The sequence below is a fragment of the Amphiprion ocellaris genome, chromosome 12, assembly GCF_022539595.1.
Source record: "Amphiprion ocellaris isolate individual 3 ecotype Okinawa chromosome 12, ASM2253959v1, whole genome shotgun sequence".
NCBI classification, from domain to species: Eukaryota; Metazoa; Chordata; class Actinopteri; family Pomacentridae; genus Amphiprion; species Amphiprion ocellaris.
This window is the reverse complement of record NC_072777.1, coordinates 19486729-19507160: the sequence shown is the minus strand read 5'-3', so window position 1 is coordinate 19507160 and position 20432 is coordinate 19486729. Positions and strand designations below refer to the sequence as shown.

Sequence of the window (20432 nt, the reverse complement as noted above, 5' to 3'; positions counted from 1 at the left end):
GCTTACGCAGATAATGTGCATTTCAGTTCATTGATGTCTGAACATTATTTTAGTTTAAGTGTAAATATCTTTTTACACAAGCTGATTATGTTCTGGGCTGTACAGTGTCTCGGCAGTTAGCACTGTTGCCTTGCAGCTAGAAGATCCCTGGTTTGCTTCCCGGCCTGGGATCTTTCTGTGTGGAGTTTACATGTTCTTCTACTCTACTCCAGCTTCCTCCCACAGTCCAAAAACATGCTGAGATTAATTGATAATTCTGAATTGTCCATAGGTGTGAATATGAGTGTGCTTGGTTATACTCGCTATCTAATTTATTTGGCAGATAATTTGATAATATTTCCGTATCAAGCACTGTTAACTTAGGTATACATTTCAGTCACTCTTGGCGTTATAAAACACATCAAAACTCTGAATGTCTGACAGAAATTCTTTCCCCTTGCAGGAATTCCAATAGAGGAGGAAGAGGAAGAGCAGGACACTTCTATAAAAGGCCGTCTCCTTGCTTTGCTCTACAAGATCAAGGGCCCACCTCAGAAAACAGAAAAGGAACCCACAGAGACAGAACAAGCTGCCCCGAGTAAGTAACTTTGAACACCAAAGAGTAATATACCCTAATAAACTGAAAGTGTACAAATTGTTTGAAGTTTCTGAGCACCTCGTGGCACAGTGTTTGTGTGAAATTATAACTTATTCAGATGAATATCCGAACCACTTCACAGACGGTGACCACCTTTGTGGTCAAACCACATGAGAATACTCAACATTTCATAACAGGTCAGCTTTTGAAATTACATTTTTTCTTTTCCAGTGGCATCAGGGTAGAACTGGATCCTAATCTCACATGGTAATGCTGATTGTGCTGGAGGTTTGTTCATTTGGAAGTGCTCCAGCTTTCACACAGGACTTCAGGGTGGTTAACATCAAACTAATGTCTTTTCAACAGGAACATTTTTTGTCTAATTCCTACAAAAAACAAAACAAAACAAAAAAAAAAGCAAACACTTAACACATTGCTGATAAAACATCACACTGGCATTCCAAAAACATTGAAATATCTACAGATTAATCCATCATAAATGATGCACTTTCCAACTACTACTTAGAAGGTCTTTGCTTCAACTGAGGGTCAGTGGTTTCAATATTCTTTTTTTGCTGCCCTTTGCTGAAAGTATGGTTTTGTTCTGTTTCAAATAATAGAAGACTAATGGGCAGCCTCTGCAAGGTTCCCTGCTATAAATTTTAATGCCTCACTCCAGCCTCCCACACCTAGTCTGCATTATTAAAAAGCTTTATAAATGGACAGGTGATGTGATTCACGATGAATCTGACAGACCTGAATTACCTCTTTTCTGTCATATTAAGGTCCTATTGTAGTAGGCTGATTAAATAATGTGAGGAAAGCAAGTTGCTCCTTTTACATTATGTTCAAAGTAATACTGTTTTTTTTATCAATGCGGACTTATTATTTTATTGTCTAATATTTAAGATAGACATTTTGCAATGTAGTTTAAATCAGTTAAAGCACGCTTGGGATAAAAATCATTACTCTTAAGTCAATCTGCTATTCACAAATGTACAATGCCTATAATTTCTCTCTAAAACTGACTGTACCCTTATACTTTAGTCCTCAAATGAAAACCAAACTCTTCATATTAACAAGGACTTGCTGTAAATGATGGCATAACATGGAGTTTTGTAGCATGTAAAAGGACTTGTTGTAAAAATGATGAAGACTAGTATATAGTAAGGCTGCAGAAAACCTGTTCTAATTGCTAATCCTTGGATAAGCTGCTGCTGGATAAGCAGCTCCATCTTTTTTCTGTTGATATCAGAGTTTCTGATTTTTGATCTTTTAGTTTTCCAAAGGCTCAGTAGCTTATGTTGAAAATTGAAATGCTAGGTGCATTAAAAACTTAAAGTGATTTTGGTGACCTGACATTTTGTTTGTACTGGAGGTTATTTTCCTGATAATGGTTTTATTTACTCCAGCATCACTACTCCCTACTTGAGATACACTGTTAACATCTTCATATACTTTAGTGAAATGGCACATGTTAAAACACAGGATTATGTTGTTAGTGGTGGATACTAGTCATGATGGTTAAGTCAAACTCTGCAGGTGTGCTGTAGTGGTACGCTACATAGATTTAAATAATAGAACAGAAACATTGGAGATTTGATACTTTATTCGAGGTACATTTAATAACACATCTCAGTTGTATAGTGTTTCATCTGTGCCTATTTTGGACCGGCTATGAAACAGAAAATGATACTGGAACAGCTGAGTGTGGCCATTTGCAGATTGGCTTGCAGACAGGGTAGTTTTCCCTTGTGAGCCACTGGTTGAGATGATGCAGAGCAGATGTGAATCTGTGAGACATTCACCTTCAGGGCATCTGGCACCTCCCTCCCTCTCTCTTTGTTTGTCTCGTTTCTCATTAGGATTCTGCTTGAATCTGACCCTTTGTTTGCTACAGATGTTGCGCTATTTGACTTAAACACTCAAAGTTCAGCGATAGCTTTGGAATAACAATGTTATCCATTAGAGAGGTGCAACTTCTAGCTACAGTCTTTACATTTATCACTCCAGGTTGCTGTTAGTCTTCTGTAAGATTCAAGTTTGATGAGACGTTAAGATAACATTCGAGGAGTCAACCAGACTTTACAGCTTTTAAAAAACAAAAAAAAAGTTCCTTTCCTGGGCTACAGTTAAATATTTTTTCTCTGTATAGCTGTCTTTCATATTCTATTGTGGTATAAATATCGGAAAAATGTATGTATTAAGAGTGATCTTTGTTGAAAAAGGTGTCTAGGGAACATAGCACACAGATGTTTCTCAACAGTCCTTGGAAACAGGTTAAGCCTTTCTTTCACTCTACTCCCTCTGGAGTCAAAAGTTTGAAGGACAGCAAAAGTCAATTATACCCTGACCTTTAATTAAAAAAAAATACTGCAGGAAGGAAAACATTGAGAGAAATAGTTGTTCTTTTAGTAGCTTGAATTTGCATGAAAAAAATAATCTATATGTTTTTTTTTCTAATTCCAATGCTTTAGAGTCAAGGTTTTTATAATGATGAGTGCATGTTGTGCATTTGGAGAAATCTTTATAAGTTCAGATATGGAAAGAGAATGGCATTGTGATTTGCATTGTTGGGGAGAGGAGAACAAGGGAGTTTTGCAAATAATAAGCTAGTTAATACATTTTAAAAGGGAATCTAGGGGGAGCTCTTTGGATTTGCATTCTAATATTGTACATGTAACATAAAAAAATCCTAGTTTGATATGCTTCAGCTATCTTTCTCCTAGTGCTCAGCTTAGACACCCTGTCAAATTCTAAATGTAAATGAAATAAATTTTTTCATGTTTTGTTATAATGACAAATCACACATACCCAATTACAAACTGCATTTGCAGACTGTTCTGAAAAAACAGTCTTGATTTGAAAAGCATCTCCTCATCACAGCGTGTTTATTGGAAGGGTTATCTGGTCAAATAAATGTAGCAGCATCATCCATCTTAAGAAGCTCCACCTGACATTTCTTTTTAGTTCCTCACAGCAATAACAAAATACAGACACTGTGTTTCTGCTTGACTCTATCTCTGATATTCCAACATTTTTGCTGGATCACTAGATATGTTACTTATCTGTCACCGTAGTTCTCCTGTGAAACATCTACAGCCCCCTAGCGGCTGATCTTTTTGCAGGTGATATCAATTTAACTCCCACTGTAATATTGTTTAGAAAGTGAACCATTGATGATTCACACAGAGAACCTTGTGTTTGTCTGGTAAAGATTTCCTGAGTGCTTCTGAGATTACAAGATTCTCTTTCCTTATTCCTTACTAATGACTCATCAGTCTTATGGCAGCAACACAGCACTCACTCTGCTGCCTATAGGAGCATTTTGCAGATTGTTGTCCCCAATCTGTGACAAACAATCCAATACACACGTGAACACAATGTTTAGCTGGAGTCAGGTGTGGAAGAATGCTTAGCCTCTGACAGCAGAGAAGCATTACTCACTGATGTTGAATTCTCACTTCTCAAGCCAACCTGAAGGAGCTGATCTCCCAAACCATAACCAGCTGGGCTCAGGAGTCTCACATCCAGGACCCAGAGCTGGTCAGAGTGATGTTCAGCCTGTTGAGGAGGCAGTATGATGGCATTGGTGAACTGCTCCGGGCCATGAAGAAATCCTACACCATCAGTGCCGCATCTGTGCAGGATGCTATTAACCTGTTGGCATCTCTGGGTCAAATCAGGTCTCTGCTGTCAGTGCGAATGGGAAAAGAGGAGGAGAAACTCATGATTGATGGCCTCGGGTAAGAAAATATGGTGCTATGAACGCAGCGACATCTCTCACTGTTTTTAAAGGCAGTGTAAATGGTAATGTAGATAACATCACAAAATTGTACACCATTACACATCATTATTGACCATACTCAAGCAGTATTTCCAGTGTGGCGTGTACTGCCTCAAAATTTACAATACGTGACAAATCACTTTCTTGTGTTTCCAGTGACATTATGAACAATAAAGTTTTCTATCAACACCCCAATCTGATGAGAGTGCTGGGCATGCATGAGACAGTCATGGAGGTCATGGTCAACGTCCTGGGGGGAGACAAGTCACAGGTAGGCGTGACAACATTTAGAAAAGATTTATTATGACTGTTACAAATTATTGAATTAATCAGTCCATTTATTTGTCTCCAGTATAATTTATTGTAACATTGGCTCATTTTTGCAGTCATGATGTAAATAGTAATTAACAAACTCAACTCATACAGAACAGTGGATGTAAAAACTTTCCATTGCTCAGAGCACCTCTTGTGTTTTCTACCCATATTGGCTTAATGTTTCAAGGTCAAGTAAATATTAGGGCTGGCCCGAATAGCCATTTCTGGGCTCCGGATATTCGGCTGGATTAATGACGACTATCCGAATATTCGGATGGGATTGTAACGGCCGACAGTGGGGGAGGGTGGGAAGACAAAGACAAAACCAGAGCCAGTATTGGCTCGAAGACGAGCCAATATTCGTATCGTCCGACGGGGTGGCAATCTGAATATTCGGATCTCAAAATAAATATTCAGATGCCACCGTAACGACTGAATATTCGGATATTTGGGTCCAGCCCTAGTAAATATTAGTCTGAAATGGAACTTTTCCATCAACCAGCAAACTTTTGTAGACGTTGACAACTTGTACCTGTGTTTTGACAAGGGCCTAATTGCCTTTTTCTGAACCATAATTCATGCCCCCTCAAAACATCCTTACTCTCAATTTTAAGTGACCATTCTTGTCTTAACTGGGGCTGCAACTATGATTTTTTTCTACTGACTAATGGGCAGATTTAGCTGATGAATCATTTTGTCTATACATGAAAGAAAATAATACATATTTTAAAAAGCTATGATTTTCCTGAGCCTAAGGTGTCAAACACATTCACTTTTTGAAGTTGTAATTTATTGTTGTACTGCCTTTGTACTTTTTTGAGCTGCTGTAACGATGAACTTTCCCCACTATGGGATCAATAAAGTTTATCTTATCTTATCTTATCTTATCTAAAACAAATGCACAAATAAGTTGAAATAACTGTTAGTTCTTGATGTAGAGCAACAGTTTTGTTCCTGGTTAAACCTTTAATGTTCAATGGGTTGCACACTGACCTCAGGAAAACAAATTTTATCCAAAGAGGTTGGGGTGAGCCAAGAGCAACAACGTAATACTCGGAAAAACCACAGGGGTTATAGAGAGGGCAGAGGAGTAAAGTGGGCATAGGATGGCATGAGTGGGATGAGAGGAGGCCTCTCAAACTGACCTTTTTGGGCAGTGCTGACAGAACCTGTTTGTGATTTAATGCCACAGCCAGTGCCAAACATGATTTGAACCTCAGACACACAGACCTCAGGGAGACATTCAGGCCTTCATGTCTGACTCTAGCAGTCTGATCGCGCAGTCTCAAACATAAATTCCAGACCAGTTTACTGCCACTTGATATGAGCACTTTACTTACTGTGGCCATATAAAGTGGCAGCACCACAGCTCATAAGTGTATATCAAGTTTGTAACATTTACTCTTTGATTATCACACATGCTGTCTCAGTCGTGGCGTGGTGCTGCATATGATTTATTTAGTTTGAAGATTTACTAGTCTCTGTTCTTATCACACAGTTAACACTGGTGATGTATAAATATTCCTAATATTAGGAAAGCAAAAGCTGAAATATAGATTTGCTGTTTTTCAACTTCGATTTCAACAAAGATGGATTTCCAGTCACAAACAGCGCAACCACACTATAGTAATTAAGACTTCTTAAATAAAGCTGCACATTCAAAAGGCAAATTTACTTTGAAATCTGCTTTTAGAGGTGAAAGCATTTGGCATGATTGAAAATTCAGCAGTTGTCAGTTGCCTGTTATGTTTATTTTTGCAGATTGTAATTTGCTAAAACGGAGATGAAGCTTTCTTTCCCTCTCGTATCTATCCATCCTCTGGCAATTTACTTGCCTTTCTGGTGTGGAGAAAATTACTCTGCTGATTTATGTTCAGACTTAACCTTGGACTGAGCCCAATCTAGAACTTAGAAAATGAGAAAGACACAGGTGTAATAGCATTAGATGCAAAAGGTCTTGAAAGTAAAATGAATTTTAAGTTGGTGTATTCTGAACAGAAAGTAAATTCTATTCATTGACTCTAGTACAAGCTTTTTGATGGTTTTGTAAAAGACCTTCAGACTTGTCAAAAATAAATCAAAATCTTACTGAGCTCCTGCAACAGCTTCTTTATGACTCAATATGCGTTTTCTTCAGGAGTATAGTCTCGTCTCTTCAACGGCAGCAAATTCACTCATATATATCCTATAGAGAGTTTCAGATTTACAGAAAAAGGGGGGCCTAGAACAAGCGTGTCTTTACATTGTGTTTTAATTTCTTCTTTCCCAGGAAATCGCCTTCCCCAAGATGGTGGCCAGCTGTTGTCGTTTCTTGTGCTATTTCTGTCGTATTAGTCGCCAGAACCAGAAAGCTATGTTTGACCATCTGAGCTACCTGCTAGAGAACAGCAGCGTCGGACTGGGTAAGTACGAGTAGTTTCACTAGATGAGATCTACTGACAGTTACCTCATGGCTTTGTCAGTATACCGTTTTGAGAGGATGATTTTAAAGTACAATAATGAAGGACAGAAAAAGTTAGAGAAATATAGTGGGAAAAAGAAATACTGAGCAAAATAATTCTGTGATATTTTGGCATTTTGAAATTCTCAAGTATTTGCCATACTGTAGCTCCTAAAAAAATGCCCCTTCGCTGTTCCCAAAATTCTAAAAAATGTTTACTGAAACCAGTAGTTGCCGCTTGCTGGAAGATTTTTCCAGCTAATTGAAGTACAGACTCAGGGTTATTACCCACAGTATGACAAGCCACCAGTGAGGTAGAGTAACAGGTTGTAATTCAAAATGTTAGAATATCAGGTTGAGAGTGAAAGAGGCAGAGAAGCAGGCTGCTGATAGAGAGAGAAGAATGGTAGCGAGGGTGGGAGGAAAATGAGGGTTATTTAGCCGTGCATGGCAGGAATGATGAGTCACTGAGGTCCATGTGCCGATGCTGCTGTGAACTAAAACCTCTGCCTGTCAAAGAGAAGAGCTTCACATGGTTTGGAGAGGACAGATGAATGCAAACACAACAGTTGTGTTTCCTAACAGGACACATTAGTTTTGCTTATTTATAAATTAAATGTGTCATTGTGAACTTGTACAGCTCCTTCTGGTTGCTTTAGTTGCTTTCAGTGCTAATTGTCCCAAATGATTAGTTTGCCTGCATGAAGGATGTAGTTATAATATCTGATATATTTTTTAATCTTAATTACCCTGCAACATTGTGCACAGTTATTCTAAGAGAAGGTGCCCAGTGGGGACGTATCCGTTTATAGAGGCACCCGGTGTTTGTGCACATTGAGTCACAGAGGAATCATTAACTTGAATGTAGGAATATTTGCATGTTGTCAGAGTACTTAAGTCTCTTTCTGTGACACAATTTCTGAGACACAATAATGACTCAGTTTACTGTTAAAAAGTATATTGATTACAATATTAATGTTACTGCAGTAAATAGAAGTCATAAATCCGTATGTTGTATAAATTTAACTCAACAGTTTCTTTATATTTGCAATTTTGATTGTCAAATATTAGTGAAATTAGAATAAGTGTAACTAAAGCAATTATGCATTCTCTCAAATTTAATATTATGTAATTTTCTAAATGATATGTTGGTGCATTTTTTACAATCTCCTGGACAAAATATTTTATCTATACATTGCCTGGTATTTTGTGCTGCAAGTGACAGACTATGTTGATAGACTGCCCCCTGTTGTTTAATACGAAACAAATGCAATGCTTGCTTTGCTGGTCTGTGTGTGTGTTTAGCCTCTGAAGCTATGCGGGGCTCTACTCCACTGGATGTTGCAGCATCTTCAGTGATGGACAACAACGGCTTGGCTCTGGCCCTGGAGGAGCCTGATCTGGAGAAGGTTTCTCACTTTCACATGAAAAATAAAAACAAAGCCTTAGTTAAAAAATGTGTGACTACACAGTTAATTAACAGACAGTGCCTTGTGTTTCCAGACTATAAGAATACCAGACAGTGTTTATTCAATCTGACCTCAAGGTATTTGTTACTGTAGTACTATAAATCTGACACGATAGACTTAGTTTCATGTTTAATACTATTTAAGGCATTGCAAAATTGTAAATGTTATAAGGATCAAATGCCAAAAGTGTAAATACAGAAGAATCAGCAGATTCTTTTCAGGTATTAACAAATGACCCAATATCTTATTACAGCTCCTCATCTCTGACATACAGAAAGTAAGTCAGATAGAAATATAAAAACTATGCCACCCAAGTTTTCCTGAAAAAAATGCAGAATGATTTTGTGGCAGTTAGGTAAGCTAACTCAGCAAATGCTTTCAAGGTGTCACTGTCGCTCACACTGAGAGTCAAAAAGACAGAGTGTGCCATTGTAATACCCAGGAGTAAAACTGAATTGTTTGTGTGTAGGTAGTGACATACCTGGCAGGATGTGGTCTTCAGAGCTGTGCCATGCTGGTTGCTAAGGGTTACCCAGACCTGGGCTGGAACCCCATAGAGGGAGAGCGCTACCTGTCGTTCCTGAGGTTTGCTGTGTTCTGCAATGGTACGTCTGTCAACTTTCCCGCTATGTACATGGTGTAAATATCCTAAACCTTGCTTTTCAAAGACCAGCTGTGCCTTCCCTGAAAATCCCCTTTTTGCATAGCATTTCAAATGTATTCCAGCATCTGTCAGGTGAGGTGGGGCTATAACTAAGCACATTTCTCACCACAACCATTAGTGATGCTGGATGTGATCAGATGTGAAGCAGACTTGAAATTGTTAACCACAGAGAGCAGTAAAACATGTTTTTTCACAGTGGCGTTAAAGGTGTCCTGTAAAATTTCTCTATTCTTTGCATTCAGTGTTACTAAAAAAATGCATTGATTGAATCCTTAAGGCCGAAAAAACATGAGTGCATTCTCCATGTAGTGAGATGTATGTAAAGACTGTTTATTTCCTGCAATACCAATTGTACAGGGTCAATAAAAAGAACTGTGTAAACCACTGTAAGAGCTATGTAGTATCACCTTACCCTTGTGTGTATGCATGTGTGCTTGTATGCAACCAAGAGACAAAAAAGAAATCTCCAAATTATAAGATGACTTGTTTCTAAAGGTTTGGTCACATTTCCTATATTACCTGCAGACCTTAAAATCTTACTTTTAATGATTAAGAAGTGTAACACCGACTTTACAGCTCCAGTTACACACAATACACAACTTTATATAGCTAGTAATGGCTGGTTACCCTAAACTCACATATACTTATAGTGGACCATAAATTTTTTTTTACTTAATTTCATTTAATTACTTAACTTATTAGTTGAATGTCTATTCAAGTGTAATTCTGTGACTTTTTTGTTTGATGTAATTGATGTGGGGTAGTGGTTATTGTGCAAACCTAAATATAACATGAATAATATGTAATATGAGATCCATTTGAGTATTTAATACGGACATTGTCAGAGAAATTGAAAAAGGAGGTTTACGCAAAATACAAAAATCTGCCAGGAAGTGCTGCTGAGTTGCCCAGACTGTGAAGTTCCTAAGTGAAAATGTCAGTCAGCTTTTCCTGGATAAGAAATTGTGCCGGTGCTGAACACTACTTCCTGAGTTCCTGCACTCCAGCTGACTCCAGACTTTCCTTTTGGGGATCATTAAATCATTACCTACTGCGTAAGAGAGCTTAATGTAATACGTCTTCCCATTCATCTGCTACATTTGTATACCAGGTGAGAGTGTGGAGGAAAATGCCAATGTGGTGGTGAAGCTGCTGATCAGACGTCCAGAGTGTTTTGGCCCTGCCCTGAGGGGAGAGGGAGGACAGGGTCTGCTGGCTGCCATGAAGGAATCCATCAAAATTTCTGAGGATCCTGCCCTGGACCTGCCGAAGACCCCTGATGGAGTCACTACTGGGTACAAATCACACGCATGTTTTTACATAGTTTTTTCTGGATCTTCTTAAAAAGCTTCTGAATCAGCACTTCGATCACCATCAGGCAGTAAAAGTCTATTCAGAGGCTTGAAAGCAGTCATTACTAATTAAGTCTCCTATTATCTGTTTCAATATGTGAATTGTTACTCTTAATTAGATTTCTCTGCATGTGTCTGGGCTTTGCTAAATCAGCATTATTTGTTCTTGTTATGTTTTATAATAGAGTCATATCATGAATTTGGCATATTGTTCAGTCACATTACTGAGAATAAATCTAAGATAAAGCCAATTTTTGTGAAAAAAAAAACAGGAATTGCAGGGAACAAGTGGGAAATGCTAAAGCAACTGATAGATTTTTTTAAAGCAAATCCTGAAATACAGAATCTTGGGCATTTTTAAACATAACTGAAATGTAAGTACAACATATAGAGGTACTTGCCTGGTTTGAGGCTGAAGAAAAAGCAATATATCAGCCTTGACATTGATCGAAGCTGCAGCTAGTTTGTAAAAAGTGTTTGTCTCTACCTGCTCACATCAGTATGCAAAGGCTGTAACATACTGCCTGCATTTAAATGCTGAAAGTCATTATTGCTTGAAGTGAGGAGAGGAATTGGAAGCTGGTCAAAATCAATATGTGTAACACAGTAACCAGTAAGGAGATTGGCTAGTGGGCCAATACATCGTTAGAAATGCTCGCACAATTGCCAATCTACTTCTCCTCTGTTGCCCATTGTATCCTCAAACTACCATTTAGAATTCAGTCTGCAAAATGATTATTAGAATCACAGATTAATGTTTGTGTTCTTGTGTCTGTCCATTTCAGGTCTGGTGAGGAAGAAGGAGAAGTTATTCACATGGGCAATGCTATCATGTCCTTCTACTCTGCCCTTATTGACCTGCTGGGACGCTGCGCTCCTGAAATGCATGTGAGACTCTCAACACCAGCTTGAGTTGGGAAAGGACACATTTAAATTAGCTCCCACTGTTTGAAGTAAACATATATAAACAGAGTAAGGCTGTCCATTTGTTACCTTGGTAAAACATTGAAACTTAAGTACATAGCAGAAACAATTTTCAGCTTTGTTATTTCAGCTTCTGTTTGCTTGTTTTTCAGGCATCTCATGTTAAATGTGTTTTCACTTTACATATATTTACTTTTGTATTGTACACCCTGCTTTAGTATTGTAAGCTTAAATGTGAGGAACTGAAGCAAACTTAAGATGAGACATGAAATGTCATCAAGAAGCTCAAGCAATTCTGATACCTTTGTTTCAGCACTTAGATATGCCATGACCATGATGAAAGAGAATCTTCACAGACACTCTGTTTTATTACTGCTACAGGATCCAGTTTGAAAAGGTGATTTTTTTTTATATATATCTCTGCATCTGTTATAGCTTATCAATGCAGGTAAAGGTGAGGCACTGCGTATCAGAGCCATTCTGCGCTCTCTGGTTCCCACTAATGACCTGGTGGGCATCATCAGCATCCCCCTCAAAATGCCTGTTATTAATAAAGGTAAGCTGATCTCGGTGGCTCTTGTTTGTTTTATATACTATGTAATGCAATTGTTGATGATTTAAAGCTGACAGATAAACTTAAATAAATTGCACTAAAGCAAGTGGAGCAACAAAAACATTAGGATGAAAGCACTCAGAGTAGTGAGAAGAAGAAAAAAATTGTTCCGGCAGCCAAAAGTGAGACAGAAAATCACTGAGTACTGGAAAGTGTTGTTTGGTCTGCATTCAAGGCTGAAGCTGCACAGTGGTCTGATAGAACATCTAAATTCATCCTGCATATACAAACAGTATGTCTTTACTGCCTCGGAGAACTAATAGGACGTTGATTTAGCTTAGACACTATGCATGTATGCCACACTAGCAGATCAACGAACTGAATATATTTTTTATCTCTGCACTTTGAGAATTTTCTCACCTCTGCCAACTGCAGTTATGTCATTTTAAAGGACTGCTCTACCAGCAGACATCAGTCAAGAATGAAAAGCTGTAAACTTCTCTCTATGTCTCTACTGTGGAGTAAAATCATAGCTACAATTTGTATGATGGGGCATTCCCACATGAAACACCAGCAAAAGTCTGACTGCCACACAGGGAGGACGCTATGAATTTATAAAACTACTGACACAACAGGTTAAACCCTGGGCCAGATGCACTGCGTAACATACAGTGCTGTGAAAAAGTAGTTGCAGATTTACAGAAATCTTTATTTTTGCTTTGTTTTTCATTTTTCTCTATCAGAAAATCCTTCTGGAGAATGTCCACCATCAGTTCTTAACCTGAAGCTCAACAGAAATGGTTTATGCAGAATGAAAATGACCCAAAGCACACAAGCAAGTCCACCTCTGAGTGGCTCAGAAAGAAAAAAAATAAGGTTTTGGAGTGGCCGAGTCAAAGTCCGGACTAGAACCAAATTGAGATGCTGTGGCAAGATCTTAAAAGAGCAGTCCATAATCTAAAACCGGCTAATGTGGCTGAATTATAACTTTTCTGTGGAGAAGAGTGTTTCAAAATTCCTCCATGGTGAAGTAATAGACTGATCACAAGCTGTAACAAGCATTTAACTGCAGTTGTTGCTGCCAAGGGACCAACCAATTATTAGATTTAGGGGGGGAATTAATTTTTCACAAGAATGATACAGGTTTTCAATAAAGCTTTTATTTAATCACCATTTAAAAATTGCATTTTGTGTTGTGTTTGTTATCATCAAAACTCATTTACAGAAAGTGAGCGGCAAAGCAGCTGTCTGATGTGAATTTCACGTGTTTGTTATCTCTGTCTAATATTCATTAAATATAAAAATTAGTTTGATGATCTGGGACATTTAGTTGTGAGAAATGTGCAAAAACAGAAGACATCAGGAAATACTTTTTCATAGCACTGTATATCCTAAATTGCAGCCTTTGTGATTCACTGATTGCATTGTTAACATTACAATTTTGATTTGAAACTGATCACCTTTTAGGCCATATTACTAATGAATGCTGTTAATTGTATATCTTCATACCATTTGCACATAAAAATAAGTTGTTGATTTTTAGTTTTGTTAACCTTCAGATGGCACAGTGACAGAGCCCGACATGTCAGCTTGTTTCTGTCCGGACCACAAGGCCCCCATGGTGCTCTTCCTGGACAGAGTGTACGGCATCGAGGACCAGAGCTTCCTGCTCCAGATGTTGGAGGTTGGATTCCTGGCTGACCTTCGAGCCTCTGCATCTCTGGATACAGTGAGTCCTGAACAACTTTCACCACATATTCTTTCACATCATATCTCTGTCATCTTTTCCCTGATCCTCTTGCATTTCTTTATCCAATTAAGCTTTTTTTCGTTTTCAAATTGTTTCAATCCATACAGTTAAATTGAGCTTCTGTTATGCTAATCAGATATATTGCAGAGGCAGATAATGGTGGCAAACATGACTGCTGAATGCTCAGAACAATCACAGCAAAGCCTTGTTGTGGATTTTCAGAAGCGTTAACATAATTATGGGTACAATCATCAGGTTTGAAACATTACACATCTGCATACCCTCATGAATCTTACCAGTGCTATACTGGCAAGGATATAATACTTCCTTTAGGGGCAATCTGAGTATGACTATATGAAAAGTGATCAGTGTCCAAATAAATAGTTGCTGAACAATTTAAAAACTAGATTATCACTGACATTATTTAAACAGATGGGGTCACATCTATTGAGTCTGCAAAGTTTCAAGGTGTGGTGAGTAATGTTTTCTGGGTAGACTTGTTCAGACTGGTTTAACACAATCATGCTGACACACTTTCTCCTTGACCCATTTAAATTCATTCAAATGAAACACCCATCCATCACTTTTCTGTACACCGCTTAATCCTCTGTAGGGTCATGGGGAGCTGGACTCTATCCCAGCTGACTTGAAGTGAAGGCAGGGGACACCCTGGACAGGTCACCAGTCTATCACAGGACTACACATAGAGACAAACAATCACACTCACATTCACACCTACAGACAATTTAGAATCATCAGTTAACTTCAGCATGTTTTTGGACTATGGGACAAAGCCGGAGTACCCGGAGAAAACCCACATATGCAGAGGAAGAACATGCAAACTCCATGCAGAACGATCCCAGGCTGAAATTCAAACCCAGCACCTTTTAGCTGTACTAACCACTACATTACCATTCTATCCGAAATAAAGCATAAAAAGACAACAAAAAAATATTGTCATTCTTGATTTGTGTTACCTTAAGTTTTTAGATGTACGTCGACAAAAAGAAGTGTCCATCTATGGAAAAATCTTGTGTAATGACATTACTATCTCCATTGCCACATTTCAAGTCTGACTTTGGCCTTTCCTATTACAGATCAAGCATAGACCAAAACAATCTAAAACTGTGAATAAAGAGTTAGAGCTAAAGTCACATCATGTAATTATTATCCACTAATTTGTTTCCTCTCTTTTTACTATTCAATAATCTCCTAAATGTTTTCCCAAGGAATCACATTAGCTAGTTTTCGAATTATCAGTGAAGTGTTTGGTTTATGAACTGTTATGTGTAGGTTCCCAGAGCTGAAGGTGATAGATGTTGTTTACATACAAGCCAAATAAAAACAGAAAACTTAAGAAACTGAAACCAGCAAATGAGAAGTATGGTCTGTAAGTAATGTTATTATTGTTTCACTGTTTAGTTTCCATCAAGAATTGATTACCTTTTGCAAATTAATTTGCAAGCGTAAGCGTTAAACAGCACCGTCACAAACACCACCTGTCTTCTATTAAAAGTCAAAATAGAGAGACGATACCAAGAATAATACAGAGACGATTTAAATCCAGTCGTTACCGTCCTTCTCAGATTTTTTTTTTAAGCAATACAATTATGCCCATCTGATACATTGGGGAAACTCAGGCTTCACTTCTCTTTTTTATTACCAGAAGACCGTGTCATAATTGGTTTTGCCAGGAACATATATTTATTATGACTGTTTGTTAATCTTTACATATAGAATTTGTACTGCACCTGTCATCCTTCATCAAGATGTATTGTTTTCTGTCGCACAGGAGGTGTTGAGCACCACAGAGACAGCATTGGCCATGAACAGGTACATCGGCTCGGCTTTACTGCCTCTGCTGACCCGCTGTGCAGCTCTCTTTGGCAACACAGAGCACCACGCACAGCTGGTTGACTCTACATTGCAGACTATCTACCGGCTTTCCAAAGGCCGCTCACTCACCAAAGCCCAAAGGGACACCATTGAGGAATGTCTGCTCGCGATCTGCAAGTAAGTAGGTTTTGTTTCAGACTCAGTTGAGTGAAAGCATTACAGGCAGACACTGACTGCGTGTACATTTTTATTCCGGTGCCTAACTTGATTTAATTGCAGGGAATTATTTTTCCTTGAGTCTGCAGTCAGTTTACCTACTGCTTTATTTTTAATTTTTTCACAGGCATATTCGTCCCTCTATGATGCAGCAGCTGCTCAGACGACTAGTGTTCGACGTTCCTATGCTCACTGAATACTGCAAGATACCTCTCAAGGTGAGACAGTTTTTTCTTAATGATTTGTTGATTTATGAGCTGAAAAATACGTGGCATAATTATAAGAAGCAATCACGCACTTCTAGTATTTTTTAACTAATTTCTTTCCCTCATATCCTGTGTGTCAAACATGTAAATGATTGTTTTCCTCGATTCTTAAATTTAACATCATGCATTTTAGTTTATCTAGTTATAATAAGCAGTATAATGTTGATTTTTTTTTTTGTTGCTGTTTTTTCCTACATTAGTTTCCTTCAGCGGCAGATTGCAATAATATTCTTTTTCTCACATTTTATCTTTAATGTAATTGCTTTTGTTTCTTGTATATCTGACCTCTAGCTGCTGACAAACCACTATGAGCAGAACTGGAAGTACTATTGCCTCCCGTCTGGTATGGGCAGCTTTGGCATAGCCTCTGAGGAGGAGCTACTTCTTACCAAGAAACTCTTCTGGGGAATCTTTGACTCCCTTTCTCAGAAGGTACAACCAGAAAACATGTTGTATAGATTACTTAAGATAAGCTAACATTGTGTGCATGAAACCAAGACATGATTCATAAAGCTGTATGTTCTATATGTTATATGCTCCCCTTATCTGTTCATTCTCTTGCCCATTTGCACTGAGAATGAATCATCAGTCCCACTTTGTGAAACAAAATATTTCTTAGTCTAGTGGTATTTGTTCTAATATAACTTTCCTTTGTTTGCTGTTATTTTTTTATATTGTGTTTATTGAACATCTTGAGTTTTCAACACTTGAATGTGGTGCTTGAGGAAAGGTTCTTAACAGTCAGAGACAGTGAAGTGGAAGTTCAATGAAGGGCGCCTGAGCAGTGCAGCCGAAGCACGGTCAAAACAGATGAATCATTTATCAATCTGTGACAGCTGCTGCAGGCTTTTATTTTTCTTCCTTTTTCTTTTCTATCCCCAGTTTTGCTCAGTCTATTCATCAGTGGTCAGGAAGCCAGTTTATAACCGCCTTTCTACTGTGTCTTCTACTTGTGTAGAAATATGATGCTGAACTTTTCAAAATGGCCAAGTCATGCCTGTGTGCCATCGCTGGAGCCCTGCCTCCAGACTTTGTGGATACCAGTTTAGGGGCAACACTGGAGAAACAGGCATCAGTGGATGCACAGGGCAACTTTGATCCCAAGCCCATCAACACTGCCAAGTAAGAGAACTGATATTGCACTTAGTTTGTTGGAGTCAACAAGACTTTGAGGTACTTTCGTATATTTAATCTAACATTGACTGTGTTTTCCTGGCATGTTTGCAGTGTATCAATCTAAACAAAGCTTTAACCAGCTCAAAACACAAATATAGTTGACTTTGAAAAAACTGACATATTTAAACATCCCTCTACTTTCCAGTATCTCCCTTCCTGAAAAATTTGAGTACATTGCCAACAAATACGCAGAGCATTCCCATGACAAGTGGTCCTCAGAGAAGGTTTGTTCCCTTGTAATCTGTGTCTTCCTCATTCTTATGGTGTTTCTCATGAACTATAGATAAACATAGACAGGTCAGCAAAAAATGGCAAGAAATACCAACTTGTAACTGTAATGTACATTTTGTGGTACATTTGCATAAAGCTGATAAGTTCTTCCTGAAATGCAGTCATATGACTCAAGTCATTGTATTAAACTTTTGTTGCAGATGTCAGCAGGCTGGAAACATGGAGACAATGTGGATGAACAGGCCAAGAGCCACCCACTACTAAAGCCATACAAAGCTTTGAGTGAGAAGGTACATGCACCCTGGAACATGCACAGCTGCTGAGAGTAGAAACAATCTGAAAACAAACATAAGAAATGTTTGTTTGGCCAGCTTTTACAGGCTTTTAAATGACTGCCCATTTAAAAGCCAGCTTTTACAGGCTTTTAAATGACTGTCCATTTAAAAGCCAGCTTTTACAGGTTTTTAAATGACTGCCCATTTAAAAGCCTTGTCACGACACAGTTACTCACTGCTAATTCGGAAACTTGATTGGCAGGGCAGGAAAATATTTAAAGGTTAGCAATACCATTTTGCATGCCACATGCTGGTCATCAATGTAAAATTTCATGACAGAAAGTGTGTCAAAACCTGTGTGTTCTTTCTGTAGGAAAGAGAAACTTACCGTTGGCCAGTGAAAGAATCATTGAAAAGCATGTTGGCTATGGGCTGGAACATTGAGAGGACCAAGGAGGGAGAAGCTATGTTCCAACAACGAGAAAGTGAAAAACAGAGAAAGATCTCAGAGTCTCAGGTAACTTGTTTTTTTACAGTATGATCCTGGTATTGTGATAATACTTTTCATCACAATTCGAGGGTCAATTGATATGTTTTTTCAGGGCTAATACTGATTACTTGTTATCAAGAAGACTGCATACTGACATTGGGAAATGGTATATGTTTACATGTAAAGTTGAAAATCTTGGTGTCAAAAATTTAATTTAAAATATTGCAAGCCCCTTTGTTAAAATGAAGTTTATTTATGTTTAACATATGTTTAATGAAAAAAGTGTGCACTTACACCTACCCTTGCATTTCGTCCTCTCAGAACAGAACAGTGAAGAAGTTGTATGTTTTTAACATGCTGTGAGCAGGTCTGCACTGGAAAAATTGCTCGCTCCACACTTCAGCTCATTTGCACCTAATATTGAGAATTCAGAGAATTCTCCCTCAGGCCATTGCAGTATGACTCAGCATTCACAGCCTGAACCTGTGGGACGTTTCAGATGCACAACCCAGTGAATGTCTAACAAAATGACGAGCGTGCTTTTGGTTGTGCTCCTGACCTGACCTGCACCTTCTTCAGCTGTTGAGACTCCAGGTTCTTCAGCTAAAGACTGCTAATTGGTGGCTATCACCACTGATGATCCTCAACATGAAAGTTGGGTCATTTTGACACAGAAGCAGATGTTTGTTCTCTGCATAAGATTGAGGACCATGTGAAATCACTCATTTGCACCTGCAAGGGGGCAGGACAGCACATTATTGAAGTGTTTCAATCATAGCAAGTCTCGTAACTTTTTGATAGATATCGCTTCTTGGATTCCCAAGTGTTCTCATCAAGCCTGCCTCCCTGCATTCAGTGGCCAGTTCTGAATACTATGTAGCCTATATTCCCTCCTTACAATGGACGTAAAATACATGAGTAGAACAGTGGTGAAAACAGCAGACCAAAGCCCACTATGTCAAAGGAGAAGGTAATCTGGGTGGGTGATGACAGGGAATGACAAGGTGGCAGAGGTCGCTCTAAACAAGAAACTGAGTGTACCTTCACAGGTTTAAAGAAAAATATTGCACGAAGTATGCATTTCTATTCTCTAATATTCAAATCTGGCTCTTTATTTGCATTTTCTCTTTGTAACTTTGTAGGTTAATGGATTCAGTCCTGCTCCAATAGATCTGCACAATGTCACTTTGTCTAGAGAGTTACAGGTTGGTTTTCATTCCACTTTTAATAATTGTTGCCACATATCGCTAAAGAAGAAGACAGTACCATGCAGTATTCAAATCTGAAAATATTATCGTTTCTGTAGGGCATGGTGGAGGTGGTTGCAGAAAATTACCATAACATCTGGGCCAAGAAGAAGAAATCTGAACTTGTTAGCAAAGGTTGCACTTTACAACTTTTACAATGAAACATTTGAATGCATTTTGAAAACACGTCCGTTCATCCTAAGAGAGACGGCTTAGTTAATTCTAGCTTGTGATTTCTGTGAAACGTATGTAAAATGACATTAAATTTTATGCGACCGACCAGGAGGAGGGACCCATGCACTGCTGGTTCCCTATGACACCCTGACCGCTAAAGAGAAGTACAGAGACAGAGAGAAGGCCCAGGAGCTCTTCAAGTTCCTGCAAATTAGTGGCTACACTATCATAAGGTTAGCCTCGTCGTACTTTGATTTTTTCTTCATTGGAGAAACGGGTAAAAATAAACAGCATAATGTCTCAATAGTAACAGCTGTAACACTTAAGTGTACTTTACACATTAGGGAAAACATTAACTGTTGTTGTCATCTTTCTAAATTTACGGTGATTTCATCTGTGCCTTAGGCTGTGCTTACTAAAGGCATGAACTGGTCTAACATTCTAATACAAATCCTAAAAAGTCACTGCTGTTTATTTCAATTTTATTATTACATTGATAAGTGTTGCTTTTTGTAATGTGATGGAAAAACTCAGAGTAGTAGTGACTTCTGATCTTTCTGTCTCACAGGGGTCTAAAGGACATGGAGCAGGACTCATCATCCATGGAAAAACGTTTCTCCTACAAATTCCTCAAGAGACTGCTGAAGTATGTTGACTCTGCCCAAGAGTTTATTGCTCATCTTGGTGAGT

At 38.4% G+C, this 20432-nt stretch overlaps 1 protein-coding gene across 4 annotated transcripts in view; it reads left to right on the top strand.

Moving 5' to 3' along the window:
- The window catches only part of ryr3 (ryanodine receptor 3), a 121347-nt gene that overhangs the window by 70346 nt on the left and 30569 nt on the right, over nt 1-20432 (top strand). For all 4 annotated transcript variants that reach the window (XM_023280941.3, XM_023280939.3, XM_035953146.2 and 1 more), the window contains 21 exons: nt 443-577; nt 4050-4323; nt 4521-4635; nt 6949-7081; nt 8425-8528; nt 9058-9193; nt 10364-10547; nt 11390-11492; nt 11964-12084; nt 13641-13810; nt 15624-15844; nt 16011-16101; nt 16441-16581; nt 17108-17271; nt 17471-17549; nt 17757-17846; nt 18205-18348; nt 19464-19526; nt 19628-19703; nt 19852-19975; nt 20311-20426. In XM_023280941.3, coding sequence (XP_023136709.2) covers nt 443-577; nt 4050-4323; nt 4521-4635; nt 6949-7081; nt 8425-8528; nt 9058-9193; nt 10364-10547; nt 11390-11492; nt 11964-12084; nt 13641-13810; nt 15624-15844; nt 16011-16101; nt 16441-16581; nt 17108-17271; nt 17471-17549; nt 17757-17846; nt 18205-18348; nt 19464-19526; nt 19628-19703; nt 19852-19975; nt 20311-20426 — 2784 coding nt within the window. The remainder of the gene's footprint in view (nt 1-442; nt 578-4049; nt 4324-4520; nt 4636-6948; nt 7082-8424; nt 8529-9057; nt 9194-10363; nt 10548-11389; nt 11493-11963; nt 12085-13640; nt 13811-15623; nt 15845-16010; nt 16102-16440; nt 16582-17107; nt 17272-17470; nt 17550-17756; nt 17847-18204; nt 18349-19463; nt 19527-19627; nt 19704-19851; nt 19976-20310; nt 20427-20432) is intronic.